General features: G+C 40.3%; 1 protein-coding gene across 4 annotated transcripts in view; it reads left to right on the top strand.

Annotated features, from left to right (window-relative positions):
• Positions 1 to 25,935, top strand: part of TBC1D22A (TBC1 domain family member 22A) — a 467,234-nt gene that overhangs the window by 351,266 nt on the left and 90,033 nt on the right. For all 4 annotated transcript variants that reach the window (XM_077834882.1, XM_077834908.1, XM_077834891.1 and 1 more), the window contains one exon: positions 5,724 to 5,819. In XM_077834882.1, coding sequence (XP_077691008.1) covers positions 5,724 to 5,819 — 96 coding nt within the window. The remainder of the gene's footprint in view (positions 1 to 5,723; positions 5,820 to 25,935) is intronic.

Raw genomic sequence — 25,935 nt, 5'->3', positions numbered from 1 at the left:
AGTAAAAAGCAAAACTGAAATTCTGACAAACATATTTGTGGGGCCCCCTGGGGAATGAAGGGGCCAGGAGCAAGAGCACAGCGGGCAGGGTGGATTTGATTTAAATCATGATTTAAGATACTGGTCAGGAAGACTCGATTTAATCATGGTTTTCTACATAAAAGTGCATTCTTGTTGGTTATTATAAACTTAATACATATTCTTCACAATTCAGAGATAGATGTAGGTTTCATTTTTAAAAGTTACACACTATACGTTTTTAAAGTGATTTATTTTGAAAACTTTTCAGATGAGTTTTACAGCTATATCAGAAAATGAATTATTGTTTGGTTATTTCATTTACCAAAGATAATTGAAGCAGATATTTATGAAGTCATTGGGAGGTCAACTATCTCCAATTCAACAGGTTAATCATTAATATTTGGAGGATTTTCTTGCTATGTTGTGTTAGAAGGAGAACATCACCAGACAGACATTTAAACTGTTTTATTTAACTAAAACAACAACTTTAAGTATTTTGGATTTTTTTCTTCAACGGCAAACATAATATTTTAACAAAAAAAGTATGTCCCTCACTTCTCACATTTATCTCCAGACTTCTTCTCATTGTCTGCCCCCAACAATCTTCTATTCATTGAACTTTTTGAAACTTTTCACTTTTAAAGAGAGGTAAGGGATTGACTCTGTGTACACAAATTTGCAGAGGGACAATAGGGATGAGGTCTGTTATTTCTCACGTCTATATATTTATTTATTTATTTATTTAAAAACATTTTTGCTGTTAACAAGCATGTTACCTCTGGAGACACACATCCACAGTTTGAGAACTGCAAAACTAAGCATCTCTGATGGTATCTTCTAGACTGAACACTGAGTCCCACTGGGTAGATAGAAAGATTAACCTAAATAATCTGTACAGAAGCCCCTGGAACCCCATAAAATTGGGTCCCTAATCCATGAACTATTATAACTCATTTGCAAAACTTTTCTTAAACATTATATGCATATATTTTCTAATACTGTAGAATTAGAATTTATAATCCCTGTTCCATGATGATCTTAATTATAATATATCTTTATCTTTAGATAGGTTTTTTCCCTCAAAAATCAGATTTTTGAGTATTTTAAAAAAAAAATCATTGATTTTTATCCATCCTGACAGCGGGGCGTGGTGGGGGAGGATTGGTCCCCAGCTGGAGCAAGGCAGGAGCCAGGGGCAAGATGAACACCGTGGGGCATGGGGGAAGGATTAGTCCCTGTTGATAGGAGCAATGTAGGGGCCGGGGGCAAAAGCGAAGCGTGGCGGGAGCTAGTATTGGTCTCTGGAGCAAGGGAGGGGCCGGGGTAAACTGCAAGCGCAGCAGGGCTAGGGAGGGGGTAAACAGGATCCTCCCCCGGCCCCTTCCCACATAGAGCAGGTACCTACCTTCTCCCTGGTTCTAGTCCATTCTTTTTGTCTCTCTCTGCACTGAGCTGAGGGTGGGGGTGCACTGAGCACAGAGCTGGGGGTGCAGGGTCTGGGACGGAGTTACGGTGCAGGAGCAGGCTGGAGGTTGGGGTGCAGGGTCTGGCCAGGAGCTAGAGTGAGGGAGGGGGCTCAGGGTTGGGGCAGGAGGTTGAGGTGTGGAGCGCTTACCTGGGGCATCTCCCATTTGGTGTGAGGGGTGCAGTTGGGAATGTGAGGGGGGGTGCAGGAGATCCTGTTTGGTGGTCAGGGTGGGAGTGGGTATGTGGGGGGGGTGCAGGAGTCAGGGTTGGGGGCGTGAGGGGGTGCAGGAGTCAGGGCATGGGGTGGGGGGTATGGGTATGTGTGGGGGGTGCAGGAGTCAGGGCAGAGGGCTGGGGGTGTGTGAGGGGGTGCAGGAGTCAGGGCTTGGGGCTGGGAGCACCCCCAGAACCCCAGCCCAGAGCCCCAGCCCCCTGTCCTGAGAGTCTTGCAGCAGGGGGCTGGAGGGACATGCCCTGATTCCACCCCCTTCTCCAAGGCCCCCCTCGTGTGGGCGATCAGCTGTTTGGCGGCAGGGAGAGGGGGAGGGCCAGGAACGCGGCACACTGTGGGAAGAGGCAGGGGATGGGGGAGTTTGGCTGCTGGTGGAGTCTGTCCTGCAGCAGGAGCCAGCAGGACCAAGCTTCTGCCCGCTGCCTTGGCAGGAGAGAGCGGTGGGCAGGGGACAGAGAAGAGCGGGCTGGGACGGGACCCCTTTCGAGCCTGGGACCGGCACCATGGTAAATCCGGTACTCCGTCTGCCCTCTCTGATGGTGTTCAAGACTGTTGTTTTTAATCCAAGCAAATTCCAACACAAGGAATTGCATTTTCTTCTTCGAGTAGTGTCCCTATAGGTGCTCCACTACAGGTGTGCTTGCGTCCCTGCACTGCTGATTGGAGATCTTCAGTAGCAGTGTCTGTTGGGCCCGCACATGCACTCTCTCTCCTCATGCCTTGCCATAAGGCTAGCCAACCTTCTCAACCACCCCTGGCTAGAGACAAAGCTATTCAAAGTCTGTTACAACCTTACTTTCATTTTACGTGTCTATAGCTAGTCAATCTCCAAGTACTGAGTTGTAGTTGTAGAGTTTTTTCCCTTCTTTCTTATTTTCTTCCTTAAAAAAAGACTTTATTTTCCTCGGTGTTATTTTCTTGTTGGGGACCCTTCCCATAACAAAGTATGCCTGGTTCACCGGGCTTCAAGAAGTGTGTCTCCTGCAAAGAGGCTATCCCTGTTGCAGACAATCACTCCTCCCAGTGTATACGCTTACTCGGGGAAGGCCACATTCCACAGAAGGATGGTCTCTGCCAGCAACTCAGGCCCAGGTCTTGCATGGACAGGGAGTTGAGACAGAAGATAATATTTCTGGGGGAGTCCTTCCAACCCTCCCCAGACCCACACCAAAAGTCACCTAGCAGATGTGATTCTTCCCTACAACGGTCAACATCCAAAGGCTATGGGTCAAAGAACCAGCCATTGACCCCTCTCGTAAGTCATCAAAAAGGAGAGCAGGAAGTCCCCACGCTAGTGAGCCCCACGCTATTCCTAAACAATCTCCGGCATGCTTGATATTCTCAGTACTGCCAGCACCAAGACATTTTCAGCCCAGTACCCATGGCTCATGAAGATCTACAGTGGCAGGTGCTGTCGATGTAACTACGGACCCAATGGGCACACACCCCAAGTCAATGGCACCGATGGACAAGGACAGAAGTCACCACTGCACTAGTCCACATTCAGGCTTCACATGCAATGCCTCCAGATGTATGTTTCTCCACAGAAAATGTATAGCCTGTTTAAAACAAGAAGAAAAGTCTAACTCAATGAATTATATAACAAATGCCCCAACCTCAAGTATGTGTGATGCACACAAAATTGTAGGAAAGCAATGAGAAATAGTTCTGCAATGACCAGCTAAGATGATTAAGAAAACATCCAGACTTCTGTTAGATTTTTATGAAGGACAATTACTATATTTTATATTTACTTATATTATTTGGTTAAATATCTTAACTAAATTGTACTCCCTCTATTTATCAGAGCTATAGTTTTCTAACTTCAAAAAACTAATTTTTTTCCAAAATTTTGATCTAATGAGACTTCTCTATAGTGTGTGTTCTCTGTAAACCAATGCTAACACCAAAAATAAGTTGGATCATAGTTTTCTTATTTCAATTTTACTAGTTCAGCAGTAATTGGAAATCAGTCTCAAATAAAATTCTATCCAGTTACATTTTTAAATAGGCCACAGATCTTGCTTTAGGGAAATACTTTTCTTTAATACTGTACATGGAGATCATGCCTTTGGACTAACTCTTTAGTATGTTTGTGAAATCTAAACTACGGCCAAGAGCCATAGAAAATGACCTTTGTTGGGGATTCAAATAAATGACTCCAAAATGCATTAGGAAAACGAGCAGATTTGGTTACAAAATTGGGGCCTGCAACTGATTGTGTGCCAGAATTAAACTGTAGTGTTCATGTTATTAACTGCAGAGAGGGTACAATTTTTGTTGGATTTAATGTGATACGTTAGCAGCTGGTCAACACCCACCAAACTTTACATTTTATTTTTTCAAAAAAGGTAACAAATGGACACAGCACTGTATTACTACAGTGAAAAGGCTTGAGAAAGAAATTGTGACTGGGTTCGGTCATAGAGACCCCCTTGGGACGGTCACCTGATGTGCTGGAATTACCTTTGAGCCCATTTCCCCTGCCAGCTCGGGACTCCAGAACCCTGCCTTGTTGAGCCAGACACGCCAGCATGCTGCAAACACAGACCCAGGTCTGGTCCATGCCCCCAAAGCTGCAGACTTTAACCAAAAACTGCTCAGCAGATCACCTATCTCCATCACCCAGTTCCCAATGGGATCCAAACCCCAAATAAATCCGTTTTACTCTCTATAAAGCTTATACAAGGTAAACTCATGTTGTCTGCCCTCTATAACACTGATATGCACAGCTGTTTGCTCCCCCAGGTATTAATCACTTACTCTGGGTTAGTTAATAAACAAACGTGATTTTGTTAAGTATAAAAAGTAGGATTTAAGTGGTTTCATGTAATAACAGAAGGAACAAAGTAAGTTACCAAGCAAAATAAAACAAAACACGCAAGTCTAAGCCTAGTACGTTAAGAAACTGAATACAGGTAAATCTCACCCTCAGAGATGTTTCAATAAGCTTCTTTCACAGACTAGATTCCTTCCTAGCCTCGTCCCAATCCTTTCCCCTGGTACAGCCCTTGTTAGTTCCAGCTCAGGTGGTAACTAGGGGATTTCTCATGACTGACCGCCCTCTTTGTTCTGTTCCACCCCCTTTTATAGCTTTGGCACAAGGCGGGAAACTTTTGTCTCTCTGGTTCCCCCACCTCTAAATGGAAAAGCAACTGGTTTAAGATGGATTTCTGTATCATGTGATATGGACCTCATTCTTCCAGGGCTGGCCCGCAGGTACCCAGGGAGGTTTGCAAGTAAACAGAGCCATTTACCACCAAATGTCTTAATTAATGGCAGCCATCAAGGTTCTAAACCACCATTAATGGCCCACACTTTGCATAATTACAATAGGACTTCAGAGTTATGCTTCATATTTCTAGCTTCAGATACAAGAATGATTCCTACATACAAATAGGATGAACACACTCAGTGAGATTATAGGGTTTGTAATGATACCTTACAAGAGACCTTTTGTATAAAGCATATTCCAGTTACATCATATTTACACTCATAAGCATATTTCCATAAAACATATGTAGTGCAACGTCACAGAAATGAATATTAGATTGAACTTCCACACTCAAAGTAGTGGACATGGGGCATATGGTTGTAACACTGAGTTTGGGGGAGTGTGCTTGAGCTTACAGTAATTCATAGAACATAGTTACTAAAGGGAAAAGCCTGGAATGGGGTGGAAAGAAAGTAGTTTAACTTTGAGAAATATGCACCCAGGCCTGGTTCTCAGTATAGGATATAGTCTGTGGATGCTTATAGCAGAGATGAAGTCATAATACATTTGGGATGTGAAAAATAGAGTTTTAAGTCCCTTAAATCTAATAAGATTCTAGACCTAATGAAGATTAAGAAAGCACATAGTCTGTGTTCTTTGTTTCTCTTAAACATTTGATATCGTCAACACCAAGTCAATATTGAATGTCTTATATATAATTGGGGTTAAATGACATAAGTAAAGTAATGACTCAGTAAATTTAATTTCTGTTTGTTTTTTGTTTTTTAGTCTGAACCTGAGGGTTTTTCTCATTTTCACTTGTACGTCTGTGCTGCCTTCCTTGTCAGGTGGAGGAAAGAGATACTGGAAGAAAGAGACTTTCAAGTAAGTAAATACGTTTTTATTCAACCCTGCAGATATCTAGGGATATATTTTTCCCAGCAGGACATTATTTACAAGATTACTTGTGTATGAATTTGACAGAGCAACAACAATTGTACTAAAATTGACCATGTTTGACTCTCTTTGTAAGTGTCAGCTCTTGTACCTGAAGTGATTGTCTGTAAACAGCAGCAGATGGTGGGGTGTGGTATGTGGGAGGAAGTACACTCTCAAGAAAGTTTTACTTAAACTGAGACAGTCACTGAGGCAAAGATTTCAGGAAACATTATAATAGGGAAACTTTGGGAATTTCACAGTGAGATTTTCTAAAAATGTAAGTGGCTGAGGGTAAATTGAGCTATACATTTTATCTTAAAATGTGATGGTGGTGATGCCTATTTATTATCATTAATATTTGTATAGCATCAATGATGTGCATGGCACTTCTACATAAATTAGAAAGACATAGGCCCAAATAAGCAAACATGCATGGAATGGTCTATTTTTCAAAAATGCCAGGCAGACACAATTCCACATCTTTGGAAACCAGACTGTTTACTGTAGTGCCTAACTATGAATATAGGGACTTATTTTGGGTGCCCACATTTGAAAACTTTAGCCAGTTTTTGGCCAAAAGAGCTTACAGTCTAAATGTGCCTAAAAAAGACAGGGGAAATGACATTAGATATGGAGCAGAGAAGAGGGAGTACACAGAATGAAGTTATAGAACTGCTTTGTTAGTACAATTCATGTTACGTTAGTTTCTTCTTTTTAGAGATTATTCAAATTGTTAGCAGAAGAGAATGGGTTATATTGCTGGAATGATTCTGAAATAAGATGGATAGACAGGGATTGGGTTCCAAGATGCAGATATTAGTGAGGACATTGTAGTTGTTTGCAATGGGATTTACACCAGTGTAGAGGAGGGAAGAATTTGGCTGCTTTTTTAAGGTCGCCTATATTTGTAGAACTTAGATTGTTTGTTTATTTCACACAAAAATAGTAGTTTGATTTTTATGATGTTATTACTTTTCTCTAAATACTACATATGCAATAGCTAAGAAGATGTAAACTGCTGAAATATACTGCCCCCTTGCAAGCCATGCCTGGGAGCCCTGCCCAGATTAATTAATTGATTTAACAAAACAAAATTAATTGATTTATTGAGGCAGTTTTAATTAACGTTGGGCGGCCCTCCTAACCACAATTAAAACACTTAATGCTGCCTCCCCACCGGTGAATCAACTCTGAGTAGCTCCCCATGAATAACTTAATTCATATTGCCTCCTAACATGCTACCAGGCTACTTCAATTTACGCCGTTTCCCAAACAATATCTTAATGCTGGACACCTCTCCCTCCCAATTATATGTTAGCACTGAGCACCATCCCCTCCATTAAATCCATTTATGCTGTTTTCTGCTCCCAGAGCCTATAGCATCTTCCTCATCGCCTACACACACTCGGTAGATAAGACACATATGTAAATACAAAATATGGGGTGAAATATTATAGTCTTTTTTTCTTCTGCATGTATACATGAAGGATAAGTAATACAAAGGAGAGTAACTTTAATACCATAATATAAGCGTTAAATTTCAAAGCTTTGCTTGGAAAATTATTTACTTGCGACCGCTGCAGTTCATTGTTTTTTATGATCAATTTGATATCTCCTTACAAGATATTAGGATGATTTGAAAAATAAATGAAAGATGAAATACTAAGTTGGGATATTATTAGATTGGTTCCAGATCCTCAAAATGCTTAGTTAATTCAAGAGCTCAGAGGACATACTCAGCAGGAATATATCTGGCTCAAGATTGCCTTTTGCCTTTCGGTCAGCCTTCTTCGCTCTTGGAATAAACAAATTAAATATATTCATTTCAGCTACCAGGACTTTACTGTTCAAAGATCCAAGCTTTGATGCAACGTCTGAGTATTTTATAAGAGACAGCTGTACTGCTGCATTATTAATGTACAAATGAACAGATTCTGCCTGTTTGTGTGAGCACATTGCCTGCTACTGCTTTCTCCCACTCTTTCAGTCACCTTTGTGCCCCGCAAATGTTGGGAGTGAAATACATTAGACTCATTTCTTGTAGACACCATGGTAGAAATGATGCACCAGGTCTGATAAGTTAGTGTATGGAAGAAACTGTAAATATTCTAAAAGAAAAGGAGTACTTGTGACACCTTAGAGACTAACAAATTTATTTGAGCATAAGCTTTCGTGAGCTACAGCTCACTTCATCAGATGCATTCAGTGGAAAATACAGTGGGGAGATTTATATACATAGAGAACATGAAACAATGGGTGTTACCATACACATTGTAAAGAGAGTGATCACTTAAGGCGAGCTATTACCAGCAGGAGAGTGGGGGCGGAAAAACTGTTTGTAGTGATAATCAAGGTGGGCCATTTGCAGCAGTTGACAAGAACATCTGAGGAACAGTGAGGGGTGGGAGGGAATAAACAAGGGGAAATAGTTTTACTTTGTGTAATGACCCATCCGCTCCCAGACTCTATTCAAGCCTAAGTTAATTGTATCCAGTTTGCAAATTAATTCCAATTCAGCAGTCTCTTGTTGGAGTCTGTTTTTGAAGTCTTTTTGTTGAAGAATTGCAATTGTCCTCACCATAACTATTTCACATTTGGGGACAATGTATACCTTCAAATAAGCAGCACTGCTATGGGTACCCGCATGGCCCCACAGTATGCCAACATTTTTATGGCTGACTTAGAACAACGCTTCCTCAGCTCTCGTCCCCTAATGCCCCACTCTAGTTGCGCTACATTGATGACATCTTCATTATCTGGACCCATGGAAAAGAAGCCCTTGAGGAATTCCACCATGATTTCAACAATTTCCATCCCACCATCAACCTCAGCCTGGACCAATCCACACAAGAGATCCACTTCCTGGACACTACACTACAGTGCTAATAAGCGACGGTCACATAAACACCACCCTATACCGGAAACTTACTGACCACTATTCCTACCTACATTCCTCTAGCTTTAATCAAGACAACACCACACGATCCATTGTCTACAGCCAAGCTCTAAGATACAACTTCATTTGCTCCAACCCCTCAGACAGAGACAAACACCTACAAGATCTCTATCAAACATTCTTACAACTACAAAATCCACCTGCTGAAGTGAAGAAACAGATTGACAGAGCCAGAAGAGTACCCAGAAGTCACCTACTACAGGACAGGCCCAACAAAGAAAATAATAGAATGCCCCTAGCCATCACCTTCAGCCCCCACTAAAACCTCTCCAGTGCATCATCAATGATCTACAACCTATCCTGAAGGACGACCCATCACTCTCACAGATCTTGGGAGACAGGCCAGTCCATGCTTACAGACAGCCCCCCAAACTGAAGCAAATACTCACCAGCAACCACACAACAGAACCAGTAACCCAGGAACCTATCCTTGCAACAAAGCCCGTTGCCAACAGTGTCCACATAGCTATTCAGGGGACACCATCATCGGGCCTAATCACATCAGCCACACTATCAAAGGCTCGTTCACCTGCACATCTACCAATGTGATATATGCCATCATGTGCCAGTAATGCCCCCCTGCCACGTACATTGGTCAAACTGGACAGTCTCTACGTAAAAGAATAAATGGACACAAATCAGACATCAAGAATTATAACATTCAAAAACCAGTTGGAGAACACTTCAGTCTCTTTGGTCACTCAATTACAGACCTAAAAGTTGCAATTCTTCAACAAAAAAACTTCAAAAACAGACTCCAACGAGAGACTGCTGAATTGGAATTAATTTTCAAACTGGATACAATTTACTTAGGCTTGAATAGAGACTGGGAGTGGATGGGTCATTACACAAAGTAAAACTATTTCCCCTTGTTTATTCCTCCCCACCCACCCACCACTGTTCCTCAGACGTTCTTGTCAATTGCTGAAAATGGCCCACCTTGATTATCACTAGAAATGGTCGTCCGTTCCCCCCCCCCCCCCCCCGCTCTCCTGCTGGTAATAGCTCACCTTAAGTGATCACTCTCGTTACAGTGTGTTTGGTAACACCCATTGTTTCATGTTCTCTATGTATATAAATCTCCCCACTGTATTTTTCCACTGAATGTATCCGATGAAGTGAGCTGTAGCTCACGAAAGCTTATGCTCAAATAAATTTGTTAGTCTCTAAGGTGCCACAAGTCCTCCTTTTTGCGAATACAGACTAACACAGCTGCTGCTCTGAAACCTTTAAATACTTTGTCACTGATCCCTTTGACAGTAGACACTATGCATTAGATGATCTTCCTAAGCAGGTGCACGGACCACTGCCCTTTGTTCATTCATATCACTCCTTAAGAGCCCCACTTCTACAAGAAATGAGTCTGTCATAAATATAAAGGGAAGGGTAAACACCTTTAAATCCCTCCTGGCCAGAGGAAAAACCCTTTCACCTGTAAAGGGTTAAGAAGCTAAGATAACCTCGCTGGCACCTGACCAAAATGACCAATGAGGAGACCAGATACTTTCAAAGCTGGAGTGGGGGGAAACAAAGGGTCCTCTCTGTCTGTGTGATGCTTTTGCCGGGACCAGAGCAGGAATGCAGGTCAGAACTCCTGTAAAGAGTTAGTAAGCAATCTAGTTAGGTATGCATTAGATTCTGTTTTGTTTAAATGGCTGATAAAATAAGTTGTGCTGAATGGAATGTATATTCCTGTTTTTGTGTCTTTTTGTAACTTAAGGTTTTGCCTAGAGGGATTCTCTATGTTTTGAATCTGACTATTCTGTAAGGTATTTCCCTTCCTGATTTTACAGAGGTTTTTCTTTTACTTTTTCTTCAATTAAAATTCTTCTTTTAAGAACCTGATTGGTTTTTCCTTGTTCTTAAGAGCCAAGGGTTTAGGTTTGTGTTCACCTATGTAAATTGGTGAGGATTTTTATCAAGCCTTTCCCAGGAAAGGGGGCATAGTGCTTGGGGGGATATTTTGGGCGGAAAGACTTTTCCAAGTGGGCTCTTTCCCTGTTCCTTGTGTAAAACTTTGGTGGTGACAGCTTTTAACCTAAGCTGGTAAGAATAAGCTTAGGGGGTCTTTCATGCAGGTCCCCACATCTGTACCCTATAGTTCAGAGTGGGGAAGGAAGCCTGACAGAGTCAGAGATATTTTTATTGCAATAAAATAATAATAATAATAATAATAATAATTTTATTGCAATAAAATAATAAATTATTTATTTTTATTTTAAGAGTTGTTTTTTGCTCTACCTTGCTATGCTCTAGCCTTTGCCGAGTCAGAATGTAATCTCATTGATGATTCTATTTCCTCTTCTTCCCTTTTATTTTATTACCCTCTTTGTTGAATTACCTGTACTTTCGCATTCAATATATTCAAAAGATTTCCCCCACAAATACTTTTACAGATCTAATTCTGCTACCTAAAATGGCACTCACTAAGAACTTGTCATGAATTCAGTCCTGTGGGCTGAGTTTTTGTGCAGTTTAAAATACAATAATATCTCTCAAAGGATTTAGGTTTTCAAAGCTCTATCTAAACAGTACTTACAACAGTTTGTGAAGAGATATATTATACATGAGGAACTTGAAGCACAGAGGTAAAATGATTTTGCCCAAGGTCCCATGGGAATGTCAGAGCCAAGATTAGAACTCAGGAATTCATGGCTCTCAGACCTAAACTCAGTCCAATAGACTACACTGCCTCATAAAATAACGCATTGTTTGGTGAGCCATACAGGATATCACTTAAAAGTAGGCTAGAGTATAGTTATTTGTTCTTCTTATGATTATGTATCCACCTTATTTTAGACATCTCTCTTAGTTTTATCACCATTATATTGTCAATGCCAGGAGGCTTTGACCTTAAAGAATAAGAGCTGTGATTTATGCTATACTGAGTATTTTTCCAATTGCAGTTTGCTATTTTTCTGATATATTACCACAATTATCATGAAACTAAAACTGTGTGTTTTATCTGCCGCAGTAACAGAATCATAGTTCAGGCTGTTACAATATTCAGTGGTAACAGATACTTAAAATCTTTATTTTGTAAAATATTTCACTGAGATGGGAAAATCCGAAGTATAGAATATAAACTTAGAGTACTAGTTGAATTTTTCATGGTGGCTTGATCAAAAATGAATTGATAGAGATAATAGGAGAATTTAATTGTAATTTCTATTTACATTTCCATTCAATTCACTACCCTTATTATTGACTAAAGCCATGAACGTCAACCTCAAAAGATGTTTAGGGAAGAGCTGCTGAACACGCCTTCCATTTTTTAAAAAAAGTTAGTACAGAGTTTATACAAGGTCATTTCCAGCCCAGACCCCAGGTCTCTAACAGGATAAATCCCAATCTAGTTCACTGTACAATAATTGCTTTCAGAGTTTATCCTATCTCTAAACATTATAAATCACACTCTTCTCCGAAAGCTGGGGATAGAATGTAGGATTTCTGGTCACTGATATTCTGCTGTAGACTAGTAAATACCTGCAAAGCCCACAGAGAAAGTGTGTGTCAAGTTCTCCCCCATTGGCTAGTCTACAACAGAGCTAGTAATTACTCTCACAGCTACAGTAGGGGTATAAACTAGGGGTCTGAAGGTCTAGGGTTCAAGCCCTGCTGCTGATCTATGCAGGGAATGATGGTGTGGTTGTAGGAGAGCTATGAAGTGAAAACACATCTTTTAATTTTTTTTTTTTTTTTTTTACTGAAAAACTACCCTGCAAGTTATGGGCTGAATCATCAATACACATTGTAGTGAGATAGAGTGGCTTCCCTCCGGACTGGAGAGCAAGGGACCACTATGCTCCTGTTGCTTGGCGGAGCCGAACCCGCCCCGCCCCTCTCACCAGAAGGAATGGGGCGGGACAGGAAGTATAAAGGGAGGGCCCTGCAGCTCAGTTGAGTGGGAGCCAGCAAAGGAGATGGCCGCCTCCTTCCCCTGCTGCAGTGCCCAGGAGCTGAATCCATGCTTTGCCACACCCTGCCCCCAGAGGAGACGGACCCAGATGAGGTGTTAGTGGGACTACCATAGGCTGTCTACCCGGAGGAGCCCGAGAACTGGTGGATACCTGAGGTACCAAACCCTGGGGTGGGAGGAAGTAACCCAGGGGCAGCCGACAACTGGCCAGCTACAGGGCTGACTGCTTCTAGGTCGGCGTGTTGTGGCTGGGTTCCTGCCGACCCAGTGGCAGACCTCTCTGACACTGCTAGGGCCCTGGGCTGGGATGCAATAGAGTAGGGTGGCATGTCCCCCTGCCCCTCCAAATCCCAGGGTGGCAGACTCCCCACCTTAGGCCAGGAGGCTTGTGCCCCCCGAACACCCTTGTCAGCACCCTACACTGCGTGCTGGATGATCAACCCCTTTTGGAGCCCCCGAGACTGTGGGGGCGCTCACCTCCCCCGAACCCCGAGAGTATATGGGTTTGCTGGCTGCCTGAGCTCCAAGCTTAGGCTAAAGCCTGCCCCCTGCTCTTCCCGGCCCAAAGGGCCAGGGCTTATTGATGGTGTGTTTGCTGGCTGCGTGAGCCTGAACCTGAACCTTAGGCTAAAGCCTCCTCCCTGTTCTGCCTTCCCGAAAGGGCTAGAGCCTATTGACTGTGTGCTTGCTGGCTACCTATTCCCCAGTTTAGGCTAAAGCCTGCTCCCTGCTCTGCTCTGTCCAAAGGGCTAGGGCTAAAGATTGTGTATATTTGCTTACTGCCTTGAGCCGGAGGCATAGGTGATAGCGTGCTACTAGCCCAGCCACCCCACCCCCCAAGGGCAGGGGCCTCGGACTGTTACTTGTTGTCAGCCCCAGCTGAGTGAGCTGAGGGCTAAAGACTACGTCAGCGGGCCCCCACCCACGGGTGGGGACAGGAGCCCAGACTATTATTGTGTGGTTGCTTTTGTTAGACGGACCGTGTCGGCTTGAGCCCGAAGACCACCGCCCCTACAACAAGGCAGAGTGGCCTCCCTCCCCATTGGAGAGCGAGGGACCACTACACACATGTTCAGTCATTTGTCATGCATTTTGCCTGTGTAACCACTGGTAGCATGTATGCTGTGGCCCTCTCTGTATCTGGTCCACTGAAAATGTGTATCTGTGACAGTTGTCAGCTTGAAGCTGGCCCCTTAACACATGCTGTAAAGACTGATTCAACTCTGGAGGTCATTTTTTCAGTCCCCACTGTTGGCCAAGATCGTGGCCTTCATGCTTATGGATTCCCACATTGGCACTGAACCTCAGCAGTGACAAGGCAGAAGAACTTCCCAAATGCCTGGATTGTGTGATAGTCAGGTGTACTGATCTGTTGATATAAAACCAAGAGCGGTCACCATAAGGTTTTTTGTGTTAGAGAGCAAGTTTGAGGAAGCTGGGGTACATATTTCTTTTTTGGATCTGTTGGTGATGGAAGTGAAAGCCTTGTGAAGTTTTAGAATGCGTTATCAGTAGTGATATAGGCAATATGAAGGTGAAAAATAATGTACAAGTCTTGCTTCTTCTTTCTATTCCTTTAACTTCTGGGAGAATGAAATGTGTACTGCTGCAACCTTAATTGGCACTAAATGTAGTTTTTGTTTGCTACTTAGCTTGTCTGAGCGAGAATAATAGACTTACACTGATCCTTTGGCGTGTTTTGTATCTAATAACGCACTTACAAAGAGACTGATTTTCTCTGCTGTGGTGCCGATGAGGTGGGAATATTGCAATTAAAGGAGACTGGCTGGGATTGCTGATTTGAAATGTTAGCACCTAAATAATAATTGGTACCTTGTCTTGTTTCTTAACTAAAGAGAATAAGAAAAGTGGCCCCTAAGCATAGGGAAAACAGGATAGAGAAAAGTTGATTCCAGTGGAGAAAACTATACAATGGAGAAATGAAAATGTAATAGTTGTTGAAGTAATAATATTGATTTTATTTGTTAGCTGCATAATAAAATTAGTGTTCTGAGACTATGTGAGTTGCTTATGAGCATTTAAATATGTTGTGGAAAACTGAACTAAACATGAGAGGCAATGAAAGAAAGTAGAAATTAAATTAAAAATACACAGTAATACTGAGCAATGGGGAATTATTTGCAATTATAGCTATTTTGGAGCAATTATTTGAGAGCTATATAGTCAAGCAAAACTTCTCTCTGATAGAATATTGTAGAAAAAAAAACTTTAAAAGACCCAGTGTTCAGTGCCATTGTAATTTTTTCCTGAGGAAATAATTAATAGAAATAAATTATTTCCATAGAAACAAAAAACAAAAAACAAAAAAACAAAAAAGAAATCTGCTTAGAGAGAGAGAGAGATGATAAATGAACAGGAAATGTTCAGTTTATGTTCAAATATTTTAAAAGTTAGAAAAATTAGGAAGGAAACAGAAGTGAGTGTAATCAATCTTAGTCACTTGAGAATTGCCAAATGTACAACTATGGACTGAATTCTGCAATGCTTACGCATGTGCTTAATTTTACTTGCTGCGATTAGTCCCATTAACTTAACTTCACGCACAGCGAGTAGTTTCATTTAAGTATATAAATCTCTGCAGAATCAAGGCCCATTTTCAGAAGATATGTATCACCCATGCTACTAAATGTACCAGGTGCATGTTGATGTGCTGTGGTTTTCGGTGTGGTCAGTGGCATGTGAGAGCACAAGCATTGGTATGTCAGGGTGCAGTTTGGAAATGATAAACATCAGGTGTTTGATATTGAATTTGCAAATGTAAATCTGATTTTAACAAAACAGTTTTTTATTTCCTAAATTTTCAGAAAATCTGTTTAGCATGTGGTCTTTCCGTTTTAGGCTTGCTCTTCTAAGACACACAAAACATATGGGCAATAGTCATTGCATTAATTTAAAATGCACACTTGATACAAACCACTCAAAGGTATTTATTAAGGTCTTTATAAGGTTTGAAATGTTGAGCTTTTTTAGAGACTTGAATCCTTATTCCAATTATTTTTCAGTCTTTACAATAAAGTAAGCATGGCATTTACTTTACATTCTATGGGTAAAGTTGTACATGTGAGTCATCTGCTTTTAAGATGTGTTGTCCTCTAAATTTTCTTTGAAAGGCTATTTGAGAAAAAAGCAACAAAAAATTCACGGTCAGCACGTTAAGGTGAACACTTCTGCAAATCAGTTTGGCCTGACAAATTCAAGATTTTACATCTTGCACTCACCTTAAATAAAGTTGTGCAAAGTGAACAAATGCGTTCAATAATAAGACTATATCCGAAAGTTTGAGGCCATATGATTTCTTATTCCTAAAATTAGTAATTTGTACAGATAAAATATCCTGGGCACTTCAGTGATAAACTGGTTAGAGAAAGGACTTACAGATCCTTAACACTGAGAATGATGAAACATTTTTTCCTATTAGTAATATGTCATTCCCACTTCCAGTGAGGAGCTCTATTAAATGCCTCAGCAGATGGAATGATGACTGAAAAGTAAACTGCAGTAATTAGTTATTTTGACATGATATGACAGTCCTTTGCAATTTTTCTTTAATATCAATTTTAATGAGAACAACAAAATCAGTTCACGTGGGGTTTTCCGTGAGCTTCACTTTGACTTGTCCATAGTTATATAACAGATGCTATAATTTAAGCATCTTTTAAAGCTGTATTATATTTAAGGGTACCCTTTCTTAGTGTCTCTGACACATGTTACACTTAAGAAAATCAGTGTCTTACAGATGGATGTGTCTGTGCCATTCATTGTATCATTCTGAAGTAGTTGAGGAACATTAGTCAAGAATCATGGAAAAACATAGCCTAGTGCAAGACTTTTTGTCACCCTGTTCATTGGCTTACATCCAGAAGCATGAGAGCTCAAATCCCTTACTTTTATTCTGTCCAGCGTAATGGGGAATGAGCCTGGTAAGCTCTGGGACAATCAGAGGGAATGAACTGGAAACCTAATGTGGTTACTGCTCTCAAGAAAATCAAAGGCAGTATCAAACTGCTTATTTTAAGAAACAACATCACAGGTAAAAGGCCTCCTCCTTTTCTTCTCTGATTCGAACAGGTAATTTATCATCTGAGAAGTAACAATGTTGGTATTTTACCAGAAAGCTCAGTGTTAATCCATTTCAGTTCTGTTTGCCTTTTCCACTTACCTCATTTTCTTTCTGCCTGGAAGCCCATCTTAATGGACCAGTAGGTCTGAAATTACTGGGGTTGGGGGGGAGGGGAGGGTGTAGTAAATTGCATTGTCTGCTTAACCATAACTTCTTGTTTGTTTGGGAATTTCCTAATGTGTTTTTTAAATGCTCAAATGAGTTCAGTCCCCAGGAGTCTCTGGGGATTAGGGTTAGGGTTTAGGGTTTATGCTTAGGGTTAGGGTTTAGGGAACCTTTCAAGGTATGCGGAGATGGGCTTGATTGATTTCTATATATTCCCACCTTCCTGTGTATGACCCCTTGTGAATGTGGCTGTCACTCATCGCAAATGATCTCCCTACAACTTTATGATCATATCCTGGACATCCAGATCTGGGCCCTGACCACTTGTAAAACACCTATTACAGACTGACGTATGTGTTTGAAAGCACAGTTACTTTCTAAATTCCACCCCCCAAATACAATATGCCTAAATTTAGACTGGCTTCAGTCCTGTCCAACATAATGAAACCTGTTGAGAGTTGATAGCTCAAGTTTCAGAGATGATTGAAAAAAAATTTAGGAGCATCTTTCAAAAGTGTGACTTCACTACATGTTTTAGTCCCCATATTTCCCCAAAGCTTTGTCTGATTTGCCTCAAACTTTCCAAGAAAATTTTAGACTAGGCCAAGAACTGGCATGGAAAATTTCAGTGGAGCTATTTTTGGTTTTTGCAAAGTAAGGTGAGAATGGTGGTAGGCTGAGTTTTCAAAATTGGGTTTATAAAAGGAAATTCCTTAACTATGAGGAGACTAGCATCTCGTTATATACCTCTTGATACAAGTCAACATGCTGCTTTCTTTCCTGCTCTTGATACTGATGGAAGAGTGTAAATGACTTTAACTGATTTACTGCCATTGAACCTATGTTTAGCTTCTTTATATTTTTCTAAGTGAATTAATTTGCATGCAGACACATCATATTTCATTTTCCACCTCTCAGGTTATTAATCCAATGTCATAGTCATCCTGGGGAAAAAGCCCTAAAAACATAATCTTTTTATATGTTAGTGTCAAAAGAGTATTCTGTATTTTCTTAAGTCTGTTCTTTACATGGAAGAAGTCGATGGTGCAAGCAGTCTGAAGTGAAAAGATGTTTTGTTTTATTTTAAATAAGTATTGTGCTCTCTTCTTTAAGAAAAAGCTGATAGTTCTTGCAAAATAAAAAAAGAAATAGCATCAGATGAAACTCATGAGTAGGGTATTTAATGGAATGTGTCCTTTCTTGTAGCCATAACTATCATTTTGAACTGTCATGGGGCATTCACTCTTTTTTTTTCATGGGCTAACACCGCTGCTGCAAGTGAGACACAGAAGTTGTTGATCCTTCGACATTGGGCCTTGGTTCATCCATGGGGATCTAATTGTAGTGTGTATGGTAGGTCAGCATCATCCTCTGGGAAAAATATGGTCTGTGAGCCTTGGATCTAAAAATGTTACCTGCACTCTATACTCCACAAAGCTTTTTCTTTACTTCAGGTGAGCGTCCTGATGGCAGTGGCTGTCAGCATCTCACAGGGTAAGGTGGAGGGGACTAGTCAAACCTTCCCCTGCCCCTGGCCTCTTTGGGGCACTGCTTCTCCCCAAGCAGAGCCAAGATTTTAGGATCACATGGCCCCACCGTTTTCCTTCTGCTAACCTAAGAATATTGAGGGGAAGAGAACCATGACAATCTCAAGACCCTCAGTGCAGAGATATCATCTGTCCCACAATATGAGCTATTTTGAATTGAGAAGCTGTTGAGTATGGAAGTGATTGAAAAGGGGAATAACTGAGTAGAGTCTTCGGTGGCATTAATGTCATCTTCCCAGCCCCGCACTATGGAGATGTCTGAAAATATGTTCCTTAATTGATCTTAATGCCCTCTTCTTGCACCTGATACCTCCACTCCTGAAGTGCAGCAAAGTGACAATCCAACTCAAGGAATAAGTTTGTGAAAGTTCCCTCCTCATCTGAGGGAATTTGTGAGGATAGTTTTTGTTCCTTTTTTTTTTTTTTTTTTAACTAATAACATAGCTAAAGGGGGTGATTGGGGATAGTTGGTGTGAGGTTGCATAATATTTTAAAGTAGATAACAAGTTTAAATAGACAGCAGTTTTAATCTTTAAAACCATAATTAAAAATGTTTAAATGATTCAGAAACATGAAGCTGTGTAGTATTAGCCTATATAACAATGTGAGATTATTACTTATACCCTTATCTTCCCTGACCATTTCCCCCTTATTTTTTGTTACACTCCATTGTCTAGGTTTCTCTATCAACTGTAGTCACTTCGGGGCAGAGAATATATCTGTGCTTAAACAGCACCTAATACAATGGAGTTCAATCCTAATTTACTATGCAGAACTATAAATAATAAAATTTAAAGGAAGAATTAGCTGGGCCTGTTTGTGTGAAAGTTAACATTTATTATTCATTATTTTAAATCTCCACAGTCCTGTACAACTGTGTTGTGCCCAGAAGTGAAAGTGCAGAGAGAGAGGCCATATTTGTGATACTTGCTGCCCTACTGGAAGTAGGAATACCAGGAAACTCCTAATAGAACCTTATTCTCATGTGATTTGTAGCATAGTTTTGCAGATCTAAGATATCAGGATGCACTTTTTTGGGTTCTTATCCAAACCTTTTTTAAAAAACAAAAAATCAAATACTTTATTTTTCATTAAACAAATAACATGCAAATTTGGAAATAAAACAAGAATCCATTCTAATCATATCAAACTATTTCCAAACCTTTTGAGTTCTGCTCATCAGTAATCATTAATTGCTTCAGATTGTTCTTGCATGCATAGCATTTTTCCTCCCAGCAGGCAAAAGTGGTGCAATCTGACTAAGACTGGCATCAGTGCAGCTGAACATTGAAGTGGTTTCCTATAAATGTGTCTTGACCTTTATTAATGCCAAGTATTCCCCATTACCATTTTACTGAATTGAAATATGGTTAATGTTTTTGAAATGCTTATAATGTACAAGCCTATAGAGGATGGAGATTTACTTGGTCAGTGCCACCTCTGTGACTAGAGTGCAGGGTCAGGCTATTTGTTTATATGCATTTCTCACTAGGTATAAAGAAATGTGTAAAATGAAAAAAGAATTGTTTATCATTGGGTAACAGCTTTTCTACATTCTACTTGCTCTAAAATTATGAAGAAACAAGTTAAACGGAACATAGCTCTTATACAGATTTTCTGTTCTTGATGGTAATGCACTGAAATAAACCTATTAATTTATCAAAAATAAAAAATCTTGACCAGGTGGAAGACAGAAAAATCAAGGGGTAAGCAACTCAAAGACTTTGTCATGAAACTTCTCCTACGTGTTTGCTTCTGTGTGGGATATTTCAAAGCAGAGTTTATAGTGTCACTTGCTAATGAGCACCGGTTAGTGAGCAATAAATCCAGCTTGATGCAGATATGTTCTCTGTGTCTTCTTTCGTCCTTGGTCCTTCTGTGACCCAGTCCCGCTCCCTTATTTTCTTCCAAGTATTAAATTATTGCAGTCATTGCCAATCGGATTTCTTCATCCTTTCTTTTTTTCCAGTTATGCCTACTGTATTTGGGAAAGGAAAAACTCAAATTTAGAGTTAGGTTTGAGTGCCTTCCTTCCTTCCTCTACAGATTGTGCCTGTGACTTGTAGCTCTTTCTCAGATACTGCCTCAGCAGCCGTACTTGCAACTTGAGATTTAAATATGGATCAAAATATGCAACAAAAGCTCTTTCCCCCTCTTCATATCAGTTAGAGTTTCTGCCACAGCATAATGAAATTCACAGAATTTAGCAAAATATTATTTTTCTTTCCATTATTTCTGCAAATTAGCAAGCAACTAAATTGTACTAATGTCTTGTTTTGGTGTGTAAATTTTTGCTTGACTTTTAATACTGCCAAATAATCTACAATGCCTACTGATAATCCCTGGCTAAATCAGGAAGTTGTGGCCTCAAGACAAAATTCCAGCTAACCAATAGTAAAATGCGGTAGGACAGACAGACTGTAATGGACAAGAGAAGCCTTTAGTTGGTGGGGCTACTTGGTAACTAGGGAGAAGATACTTTCAAAACACGTTATGGAGTGTAGCCTGATTTTCCATTAAGAATAAAAAAATTAGATTGTTATAGTCAGTGAAATTACAGTTGGGATGAAGAGATGAGTCTAAATCCCTGAATGTTATAGCAATGGAGGAGGATCTTTACTGTGGATTATTTTCAGAAAACTATTGAGGACCCTGGAATCTAAGCACAACCCAACAACTCAAGTATCTCGTTCAGGGTGTGTTTTTCAGGATTCAGACTTAAAATTTTTAAATTTCCCTACACAAATCTACAATCCTCAAAGGTAGGACTGATAAAAAAAAAATTGTAATTTTTGTCCTATGGGAAATTCCACTATTTTGGTATTTGTTTTTGTCCTGAACCAGGACAAAAAGTTGAAATATCAAAACTTTTCACAGAACCAAATTTTGATTTGGAAATGTAGTAATGTTTCATTTTGACACTTTTGATTGAAAAAACTGATCTGAAACAAAACGTTTTGTTTAGATTTTCCTGACAAAAACTGATTTTTTTTTATTCCCCAAATTGATGCTTTTCTGCAGAAAATTTTGTGGAAAACAAATCAAATATATTTTTGGTGGAAAATTTTTCAACCAGCTCTGCTCTACTCTAACTTTTTAATTTAGTTCAATTATTTGTAGATGTGAACTTTATATGGCAATGCATAAATGTGTGTAGCTCTAACATTATATGTGTGTATGTATGCTTAGAGTACCGATAAGACATTCAAAAAGAAGCATGATAAATTTAAATGTCACCACCACTCCACACGTATTTATGAAGACATATATAGTAGCTTATCGAGAATACACACACACACACACGTATGTATATCCACCTATCCTGAGATCACTTCTAGCATTCCAAACTTCTGAGCAACCTCAAACTGTTGACATATTTCTTTATATAAACTTGTGGGACAAATGTTTCCATTCCCTCCTTCTCCACCCTCTACCTAAAGTATGGAATTTCCTCTCAAAAATACAAAGGTGCAGTTTGGCCAATATTAATTCCTGGACCAGTAACATGTTTAAGATCTGTATCTCTCAACTTGTGATGGGAGAAATTTTGGAAACTGTGAAATCTTAATTTTCTAAAGGGGATAAGGAATTTCATTTCAGCTGTTAAAGGTCAAACATATCAGACCGTATAACTATGACATGGTTATGATTAAATTAATTGAGTCATATTTACAAGTTTCTTTATTTTAGTACAATTGTTTACTCCCTTGGAGGCCAGTATTTTTAGATAAATATTCTAAGGGAGTCTGATATTATTGCAAAGTGGTTATGGTTAGGACTTGATGTCGATCGAGGAGACAGAGGTTACAAAGTTTGGGTGACGGAAAGCAAGTCGTCGACTAAGTGGTTGCCTCTGGTTCAGCTCGAGAAGTTGATTGCATAGTCTCATCTGCTGCTGGTTGTTTTCCTTGAAAAACATGGTGATCAGCAACTGTCGCTGTTGTCTCTTGAGCTGCTCAAACATTTCTTGATACGGTCTCAAATCGTCCATAATACTATTTGTGATTTTGAGGCTTCGTTCCATAGAGGGATTGTATTCAGAAATTAATTCATTCAAGTGTTTCGCTGCTTGGAACACTTCAGCAAATTTATGAAGATTCCAACTTGCTGGCTCTTCCTGTTCATCGTCGTCGTCTTCATCTTCTGTAGAAGATTTTATCAGTTCCTCTAACTCTTCATTAGTCAGTGTTTCTCTATGGCTCTCAATTAATTCTTCAATTTCTTCCTCAAGGATGTCGACGACGCCATCACCACCCACTTGTCTGGCCACCTGAACAATGCATTTAACTTCTTTGTCAATGGTCGGGAAACCCTTAAAATCATTCACACATTCTTTCCATAGGTTTCGCCAACATGCATTGACTGTTTCAGGCTTGATTGCATCCATTGCCTGTTTAATGTAAGTGATGCAATCGGCCATGTTGAAGGACTTCCAACACTCCATCACATTAAGATTGGGATCAGCATCCATAGTGCTATGTATCCATGAGAACATAAGCCTCGTGTACATGGCCTTGAAACAGCGAATCACGCCTTGGTCAAGAGGTTGGAGGTGTATTGGGGAGGAGCAAGACGACTTCAACGTCGTTATGCACAAACCAGAGTGCCGCACGGTGGCCAGGAGAATTGTCTATGATCAGCAACACTTTAAAGTCAAGTCCTTTCTCTTTGAGGTACCGCTTGACCTCCGGAATGAAACACTTGTGGAACCAATCCAGAAATAATGGTGCTGTCACCCAAGCCTTTTTATTTGATTGTCAGAACACAGGCAGGAGATTTTTGTTCTTGCCTTTTAGGGTATGGGGATTTGCAGCCCTGTCGAGCAAACCCGGCTTTATTAAATGCCCAGCCACATTGCCACAAAACAACACAGTCGCACGGTCTTTAGCTGCTTTGAGGCCAGGGGCTTGTCTTTCTGATTTCAAAGTGTAAGTGCAGTTGAGCATTTTTTTCCAGAAGAGCCCAGTCTCATCAGCATTAAAAACTTGTTCTGGAAGATAGCCCTTTTCTCATGAAAGCTTATGCTCAAATAAATTTGTTCGTTTCTAAGGTGCCACAAGTACTCCTTTTCTTTTCTTCTATGATTTTCTTTAATTGTTTGGGGTAGGCTTTTGCTGCCTTTTCATTGGCAGATGCAGCTTCACCAATAGTCTGCACATTTTTGAGGTTGAAGCAGTTCCTAAAACTGTTAAGTCAACCTTGGCTGGCTTTGAATTCCTTCTTATCAGAAGGCTGTCCCTCTTTGGTGGGAGGTTTGAACAGCGCATAGATGCTTAGAGCCTTTTCTCGCAATGTGTTGCCATTGATAGGCACACGTTTATGGTTCATGTCTTCCAGCCATAAGTTTAATGCCTTTTCAGTCTTCACTAAAATCTTATCACACATCTGGCTCGTCACCATAGCAGTTATTGGACCACTTTGTGCCACGGCTTGACAAATTTCTCTCTCTCGAATCTTGATAGCACGGATGTTAGATTTATTGCGACCGTATTTACGCGCCACATTGGAGACCAGCATACCGTCTCTCAATAAGTCCAACACAGCCAGTTTTTCCTCCGGCGTTGTAACAGGTCACTGTTTCTTTGGCTGAGCACCAGATGAAGTAGTTGGCTTGCGTTTAGGGGCCTTGTTGTACGAAAAATACGTACAGTGTCTTTAAATGACACTCAGCGTGGCGAGATGCTCACACTACGAGAGGCACGCGGGAACTGAGACCGACTGAGAGAACAGCAGATTCACGTCTCCCATCTCATGCTCGCTCCGGGGCATACGCTCATTGAGTGGAATGGTGGGCGGAATCTCCAGCACTTTTTACAGGTATCTTGTTGTTTTTCTTTTTTTTTTCTTTTTTTTTTTTTTTTGCTGAGCGTGTATAGTTGAATTTGCGTAAGTTAAATGCACGTATGATGCGACTCACCTGTATAGTATATGTTTGTTCTCTGGATGAGTATAACTCTCAGGGCATGTCTACAGTGCCCTGCTGTTTGGACTAAGGGGGTGTGAATAGCAGTGCTGTAATGCCAACATCTGGACCTTCAAGTTTGTCTCCACAGCATTCCCATGGAGGAGTTACAGCATGGCACTTTGATGCGCACTGCTATTGAGACCCTTAGTCTGAACTATGGGGCAGTATAGACATGCTGTCAGATTCCAGTACAAATATTTTCATTCACAGATTCGTAAGTGTGTTCCAAACAGCTTAATAATTGCTGTTTGTCTGAATATTACCCTTCTTCCCTTGAATATTTGCATAAAGTGAACATAAAAGAGGAATAAATGCAATTAAAGGAAATCTGTTTTAAAGTGTGAACTAATGTTCATAGTTTTTTTTTCAAGTTTTTGCCTGGCTCTTATATTTTTGTTTCTTTAATGAAATATTTTAAATAAATACAACTTTTAAAAAGGCAGAAAATAGCAAGCATTAAAAGACTTAGGAAGAAGTAAAAGCTATGAAGTATTATGGACAGAACACAGATTTGATAGCTGTGTGAAAATTAAATATAACTAAGATGCAGAGAATGTTATGGCAGTTGAAGCTGAAAGCATCTTGGACTCTCACTGCTGCTGATTAGAATCTGTATCTTTAGAATACATGTCTTTGGAATATTTATCATCACTTATACTTTTGTGTGGTTTTCAAATTATCTGGAAGAGCTTCTGCTACAGTTCCTGATCAAATTATTGAATGTTCTCTGAGAAGTTAAGAACCTCTTGCCCCAAGCTAACGGGTGTACAAAACCCCACACTGGGACAAACAAAATGGGGTTAATGTTCTGGTCTGCAGACAGACTGCAATCAGTCTTGCAACACCTGCCAGAAATAAACATGGACTTGATGCCCTATAACTAGGAAGTAAACAGGGAATAAAAGGGAGGAAGTAGATGGTTGGATGCCTTGGCAAGGGAAAGACCTTCTTTCCATTCCTAGGGGAACTAGATATGTGAAGCTTGAGAACTGCAGGCAGCTGTACACAAAGCCTCCCTGAAAAGTGGCAAACTTTGCTTTTCCAGTGAGAGAGACTGCCCAAGTCTCCCTGAGCAAAGGAAAAATGTAAGGACAAAATTGCTTACTTTTTTTTGTTTCTCTGAATCAGTTGATACTATTTGAATTATGAGTGTATGGAAGATGGGGATGACTGTGACTCTCTGAGGAAAAGCATCACTCAAGGACAAGTTAAAAATTACTTAGACAAGTTAGATGTCTTCAAGTCACCAAGGCCTAATGAAATGCATCCTAGAATACTCCATGAGCTGACTGAGGACGTATCTGAAAGCAATTATCTTTGAAAAGTAATGGAAGATGGGAGAGATTCCAGAAGACTGGAAAAGGGCAAATATAGCGGCAATATAAAAAGGGAAATAAGGACAACCCGGGGAATTACAGACCAGTCAGCT

This window comes from Eretmochelys imbricata, chromosome 1 (genome assembly GCF_965152235.1).
Source record: "Eretmochelys imbricata isolate rEreImb1 chromosome 1, rEreImb1.hap1, whole genome shotgun sequence".
Taxonomy (NCBI): domain Eukaryota; kingdom Metazoa; phylum Chordata; order Testudines; family Cheloniidae; genus Eretmochelys; species Eretmochelys imbricata.
Note: the sequence above shows the minus strand (reverse complement) of the source record. Positions and strands in the feature narration are given on the sequence as shown.